The sequence below is a fragment of the Octopus bimaculoides genome, chromosome 3 (genome assembly GCF_001194135.2).
Source record: "Octopus bimaculoides isolate UCB-OBI-ISO-001 chromosome 3, ASM119413v2, whole genome shotgun sequence".
Taxonomy (NCBI): Eukaryota; Metazoa; Mollusca; class Cephalopoda; order Octopoda; family Octopodidae; genus Octopus; species Octopus bimaculoides.
In genome coordinates, this window is record NC_068983.1 from 86,934,967 (window position 1) to 86,942,796 (window position 7,830).

General features: G+C 33.2%; 1 protein-coding gene across 1 annotated transcript in view; it reads left to right on the forward strand.

The window, feature by feature from the left end:
* The window catches only part of LOC106869131 (IQ calmodulin-binding motif-containing protein 1), a 36,643-nt gene extending 31,818 nt beyond the window's left edge, over nt 1-4,825 (forward strand). Inside the window, exons 13-14 of the mRNA XM_014914703.2 lie at nt 564-720; nt 3,866-4,825. Coding sequence (XP_014770189.1) covers nt 564-720; nt 3,866-4,071 — 363 coding nt within the window. The 3' untranslated portion in view covers nt 4,072-4,825. The remainder of the gene's footprint in view (nt 1-563; nt 721-3,865) is intronic.
* Nucleotides 4,826-7,830: the final 3,005 nt, after the last annotated feature.

Here is a 7,830-nt window from a genome sequence, read left to right on the forward strand (position 1 = left end):
GTTCAATGGTAGAAAGAAATTCAAATAGCTGTCAGCCACTCTCTCATTCTCTCGATACACGTCATATTTAAGTATCTTAATTTTCTCATTAAGATTGTTGCTGCTTTGGTGGCCTACTAGTAGGCATGGGTGTTAAGAAGTAGTAATACAACACATAGGTGATGGTTTCAAATCTCTTCCAGAAATTACAAGAGGTCTAGTTAAGAATTTTTATTTAAGCAACAAAATTTCTTTCTATTAAGCGTGATACACATGTCAGGTACATACAAAAAACAATTTGGCATATTAATATTATTGATCATTATCCTTTCTACAAAAGGCACAAGACCTAAAATTTTGTGGGAGAGACTAGCCAATTACATTGACTCCAGTGCTTGATTTATCAACTCCTGAAAAGATGAAAGGCAAGATCGACTTTGACGTTATTTGAACTCAAAACGTAAGGACAGACAAAATGCTGCTAAGCATTTTGACTGGCGTGCTAACATTTCTGCCAGCTTCCCACCTTAATAATAGTAATGTAGTGTTTTCTGAAGGGTTCATGTTTTTCTTTCTTTTCCTAGAAAAAACTGGGTTCCTTTGAAGAGCAGAAACGTCTTCATCTGAAAGCTAATGAGCTTCTGCAGCAGTTCTACAACAACCTACAAGCATCCCGGAAACAATTACTATACAATAAAGCTTTGCTTGCTAGACTAGATGTAGATTCAGAGTCTTTAATCAGTGAGTATCACCTATTAACACTGCTGGATTCTTTATATTAGCATATACTATTCTTCTGATCAACTAAGCGTCATAGTACAAAACTATTTTTATTCCATAATAGAAAAACATAGCAAGTGAGGTTCAATTATTTCACCTAAGTCATTTTAGATTTAAAACAAAAAAAAAAAAAGGAAAAATAGGATTAGCTCCCTTTGTTCTATTTTCTTGATAATCGAAGGGAAATGGATCCGCCAGTCTAAGTATAAAATTATTTCTATGAAATATGTCTGTTTACATGATTAGGACAAAATTCAAAACCATAATTTTTTGATAAATGGTCCTCACACTTAACTACTATGCTTCAATTTATATAATCAAATGTTTTCATATATACCAAGTAACAAAAATATTATGGTAGATATGTGATTGTTCATAGAACCAAATCATTGATTAATAAATTTTCTCCACATAAATACAGAGCTAAGCTACCTTAAATTTTGCACAATTATTCAATGGCCCAAACACTCATCCATCTTTAAACAAAAGGAAATAAGAAATCTAAAGGAAGTATTTATTATGTAAAAAGGCATGTAAAAAGAACCTTCAGAACGTGGCTGATGCCAGCGCCACCTTGACTGGCTTCTGTGCCGATGGCACATAAAAAGCACCAACCGATCATGGCCATTGCCAGCCTCCTCTGGGCCCTGTGCTGGTGGCACATAAAAGGCACCCACTATACTCACGGAGTGGTTGGCGTTAGGAAGGGCATCCAGCTATAGAAACTATGCCAGATCAGAGCCTGGTGCAGCCTCCTGGCTTCCCAGACCCCAGTTGAACCGTCCAACCCATGCTAGCATGGGAAACGTACGTTAAACGATGATGATGATGATGTGGAAGAATTTATATACATATGATGGGAGCAGGCATGGTTTCAGGCTCATTTCCTCTGCTTCGTACCTTAGGCAAGTGTCTACAGCTCTAACTCCAGGTAGACATGCCCCCCCCCCTTTGTAGGCAGAAATTGTACAATGGCCCTTGTATATGTATGCGAATACTCACATTCTGCACTATAGGCAATAATGTATGTTGACATTTTCCTGTCAACAAATCATCTGATAGCTTTGCTTTCAAACACAAGTGGAGTGGCAACTTCCTTATTTGAAAAGCAACTAAAGATTATCACACGAATAGTGCCAAGCTATAAAACAAAGCCTTGATACTACATATTCATCTAACCCATGCTAGCATTGAGAGATGGACATAAAAATGTATTGCATACTTGTGACTTGCAATTAGTCCATGTTGGTTCATATCAAGCCAAACTATAATCAAAGATTGTGATCTGAGTGAGATTTGACTACAACCCATCTGTTTAACATATGGAAAGTTGCAAGTTTCAAACATGGTGTAGCTGATATAATTTTAGATGTGTTGGTTTCTGAAGCATAATGGGTTTGGAACTAAGGTGTCATATTACTGAATGTGTTACACTCTTAACCTTTCTGATAAAAACTTCTGAGCTAAAATCTTCCAATAAAATTTCGTAACATTTTACATGCTGAACACCAGCCAAGATTATTTAACTGAATTCTCTATTATTTTCAAAATTAACTAAAACAAAAGTCAGTGTACATAAACATAAATATGGTAACATGAGTTAAGTAAAGCATCCAACCCCAGAAACAGGTTCTACTCCCAGGTTTGGTGACTTACAGCTGGAGGGCAATAATTGCTCTAAAGAAAAAAAAACAAAAATGATTCGACATGAAGTCATAAGTCCAAGAGGACTGCACAAAGTTCTAGTGTCTACTTCGGCATGGATTAATGCTCTTCCTAATATCAGCTACTTTACTGAGTAAACTGAGAGTTTTTTATGGCTTCAGCACTATTTAGGCCACCAATAACTCATACAAGATTTCGTTGGTGCTGGAACCACAATGCTAAAACCTGGTAGCTTTTTGCTTTCAAGTACAAGTGAAATGACAACTTCTTTACTTGAAAAACAAGGATTACAAGAATGGCACCTAGCTATAAAACAAAGCCTTGATATGTATCCATCTAACCCATTCTAGCAGCCAATTAGTCCAGATAGGTTCTCATCCAGCAGGACTATGAGCAAAGAGGTATGATTATCATGGCTAGAATGTCTTTTGTTTATAATTGTACTTTATCAGGTCTAAATAATAAATATATACCAATTTATTAATTTTATCTTTGTTGCCACCTTCAAACAATTTGTATCTGGATCTACAAAACCAGGTAGTAGACATGTATACTCATTTGTTGTTTGTGGTGATATCTCAGTCAATTAAGAGTAATATAGAGTTTAGCTTTTCATAAACCATCAGTGTCATTTCTGCAACCTCTCCCCTGATATCGCAAACAGATGCTTATTGACTGATAACTGTAATCACAGCAGGACATGTTTCTATAGCTTAAATTCTGAAAATCTTCAAAAATACTAGCCAATATTAACCAATTTATCTAATCTGCAGAACAAATATTCAGGACTGTCATATCTCTACAGCGAATCAAGTATGTTTGTCTCCTGGTGGCATCATTCACTCTCTACAATCCAATCCCTCCATTCAACCACCCTCCTCTCCTGCTCCATCACTAAGACATACAAAGTGTTGAATGATGTGTTAATTTTGTATTTGCTCTTACTCCACATAGCAAGGGTCTACTGCCATATAAAAACATTGCATATCTCCAAACTTACAGCAAACATTTTGCTCAACAATTCACAAATACTATAAAGTTCACTTACAACTTTTATAAAAAGTTATGTCCTGAATATGGTTAATTCCAGGGGTTCTCCAAAAGTTTTATATTTGCTCTACCATGAAATACTGAATGTCACTAAAATCATTTTCCAATTACCTCACATCTAAATGTTTATCCTATGCTGTCATGACTTCTACCCAATAAACACTGACCTAAGCCTTCATCTTAAGAAATACGTTCCACTGAAACTGTTAACCTTTGTTTTATTGCTAGACCCCAAAAAGAAAATTGTCAGTTGTGAGAATCAGGTTTAAAACAAATATTATCCACATTGAATTACGTCTGTTAACATTGGTGAATCTAATTAGCTAAAGGAATATTTCAATGTGTACTACTCAATCTGCTACTTCAAGCTTTAAAATCTCTTACGTTACAGATGCACCAAAACTTGAATCAGTAACAGAAAAAGATGTCGACATTTACTCCAGTCCTTCGCTGCCTATATCAACAAAGGCTAAAATTGCACATAAAAAGGCACTGAAAAAAATAGCTGCACCTTGGTGGCAGAAATTGGAAGATTCTGATGAAGAAGAGGATATTGCACTAAATGACACCGCTGACTGTGAAGTACAAAATTTGTAGAAATAGTTGAAAAGTAAATGTTTGGTTCTATAAACAGTTATATCCTGCTGTCAGTTTCCCAATTCTTATAGGAAAGACTAGCTTTGGATGGTACATAAGCTATCATACTCTAAATTTCCTATCCCACAATAGAGAGGGAAACGTGCATTATCTACTATAAACCCGAAACAGAAAGCTAAGATTGAAGACTTGCAATATGTCAAGGGAATTCAAGTCAGAATGAGAAGCTGTTTCAGACATTTTGAAATGCCATTTCATTAGTTGTTGCATACTCTACCTTGTAGTCTTTATTGTGACAGACAAGGAAACAATACAAATTTTATACATCACAACCTATATATATTCTATGCTAATTTGGACAGACAGTTAAATATATTAAAAATATATTTAAGCTCATATGAAAGAAATAACTGTACCAGTAGACTACTGAAAAATAAAAGGTGAGAAGCAATCACTTTTTTTCTTTTTTTCAATCAAAGGATTGCATTCATTAGCTGAATTAAATTTCATAGTAACATTGAATAATCATAATGCTCTTCTGATAACCATAATCAAATTCTGTGACCAATATCTCCTTGAACACTCAATGTAGACAGAGAACACATACAGCGACAAATGCCTGCTGTACTGCCAGATATTGTTGAAAATAAGTATCGTTTGAAATGATATAAAGTATTTCCTAAGGTTGGATAAAAAAATAGTAAGAGGATGAAGAACGACATGTTTTATTGTATAAACTGTTGTTCAGTTCAAATGACATTTGTTGCATATTTTTCTTCAGTAACTTTTACCTTATCTTCCTTAACTCTTTAGCAATCAGATTACAGTCAAATATTATTTCTTCCAGGTTTTGAATTAATCATGCATTATCTCATAACTTGTGAGATTTTGGTAGTCTGTATACTTATAGGCGCGTGAGAGGCCAGATTGAACATAAACAAGGATATGCTAAAGGATTAATGAGATATTTCCCCCTTGGACCTCTTTTAGTAGGGGACAAATTACTATCCACTTTAAAAAGTTGAATTCAGTAGAAGTTAAATTTTATATTATTTCAGTGATGTAGCTTTTAAGAGAACGACACTTGTGTTCCAAAGAATGACTTAAATGGATGATCAAGGATAATGAAGTAGTTTCCAAAAACATTCTACTTCATAGTCGTAAATAACAAATATTGGAGCATATTAATAATATGACTGAATAGTTTCACTGACTATATCTGCTAAAATTAAAACATGTCACCATCCTAGCAAAAATCAAATTTTTCCACAAGCATTTGAATTTGATTTTGTTCAGTACATCAGTTAGTTTAGACATTGGCTTAAGAATTATTTCCTTTAGTTCAATGACACCAAATTTATGCTATGCTTCTCTTGTGGTCCAAGATCACTGCAACATGTCCATTACAATCACCAGCTACACACTGGCATCAGATTTCTCCCTTCAACATGGAAATTCTCAATTTCTTGAAATAACTTCCTATAGATTACTTGTAAACAACTCTTTTCCCTTTCTCGAAGAGTAAATTTTGCTTAAATTTTAGGTTATGTAATTCAATTCAGAACAGCAATCACATTTAAATACGAATAGTATTGTTTTAAGCCAACAGAATTTCAATTTAGTAAACACCTTGCCTCATTAAAACTTATTTATACTTTGTGTTGTATGACCAACAGAATGAATTTTTATGAGTTTCCAATAGACCATTCAGTTCACTGCATATTTCCAATAGCCAGTGATATGGAAATGTTTATATACTTCAGAGTGGAATAAATACAAGAGTACATTGCTTCAACTGCAATTTTCCTCCTTGATGTAAACAGACACAACCTACAAGCTTCCATACAACTTCTGTAGTCAGGATAGAAGACACTTGCCCAAGATGCCATACAATAGGTCAATGTGGAAATGCAAACATTGTGAAACAAACTTCTTAACTACAAAACATCTTTACAAGTCTTTCTCAAAGTAGGGTGTGTAAGTTACTTTTATATGTGTGAATACAAACTAAATTTGTTTATAATGAGGCACACTTTTTAAAATTCAAAATGGAGTATAAAACAAAAAAGGAAGCTTGAAAAACTGCTTTACACAAATCATTTGCTTCATTTTTCAGAAACACATCAGACCTTCCTGCCTATGGAGGAATCATATTACTTGTTTCTTCAAACATCATATTCTAACTGGCCTTGAAACTCCCTTGCAAAATATTTAAATATTTTCAGTATAGATGCAGGAATAACCATATGGTTAATAAGCTTGTTTGGCATTGACAAGGTATCTTGTACATGACCAGACAGAAACCAGTCAGACTGTAGCTTTCTTGACTGATAAACATAATTTATCCTCTTGTCTGACACCAGACCTCAGTTGTATTATCAAGTGAAACATTGTTGCCCCAAAGATCAGGATTAAATCATGGTTTCTTGCTCCCAATAATCACAGGGGCTTTACCAAAGGTTGTGAACAATACCCTTCATATTTCTTAAAACACTGATAAAAAAAAATATTTAAGTATGCTTTAGAGAGATCTATAAACAGGGAAAATCTTCCTAAATTAATTACTTGCAATAGCCATAGACGACTTCATCTGTGTCTCCAATTTTGTTCAATAGTTAAGGTATACTCTATACAATATACGAAACAAATGCTAGCTATTTATTGAACACATTACAACAGCAGATAATACTTTGGTATTAGCTCTCTGAAAAAAATACAGGTAAATTTATAGCTATTAATATAATTTGTTTTGGTTTCTATCACAGGAAATGCTTATAAATTTTAATAAAAAATACGACTCTCCATGACATAATATCTCACACACACACAATATAAACATTAGCATACATATTTTATATATATATATACGTATGTGTGCAAACACATTATCAAATGAGACAAAAAAGAAATTGGACTCAAAGCATGTCAACTCTCATATTCTCAAAACTAGCAGTACAACTGATGAAATTAACTTTTTTATAAATAAAAATACTGAAAGAAAGAAAAAAGGTAATTTTTCAGTATTTTGTGAAGAGTGAATATATGGCTTATATCAATGAGCAGTTAAATTATAATTTCATAATACAAGACAAATCTGAGACTGTATCACTTAGCTGTCCTAAAAAGTTTAAAATCATGCAAGGACCAAAACTAGACGTATGTTTCTGGCTCCAATAAAGTACAGCAGAATTGGCTTGCTTAATGTGTATTTTATCTGGAAAAAAAATATATATACCTGATTAATTTTATAGCTTCCTTTTTAAACCTACCATTTAAAATAGCTTCAGAAAAAAAAAAAACAATTATGTATGAAATAAATCATTAAATATTTATAAGCTCTGAAGTTTTCACACTGATTTTTTTTTTTTAATTACAAATTAGATACTAAAAAGTATTGTAACAAGTTAATGTATAATAAAAATTCCACTGAAAATGATGCTGTATGGCAAATAGAAATGTTATTACATAAAACTACCTAAGAAACAGAATACCAAACCAAAATGACTGACTAGTCTGTGACAACAGCATTAACTGACGTTAGTATTGTCTAAATAGGAAATTGCTGCACTTGTATTTTAGCCAACTTATTTACATTTCAATTTTGAACATTTTTATAGATAACTAAACAAAAGCATTGTTTGCAACATTTATAAATATTAATTCCATATATTTCTGAAATTGTAGCAATGAGAATGAGACATTATCAGAGACTAAAACTTAACAGTTTCAAATTTTGGCACAAGGCCAGCAGTTTTTTTT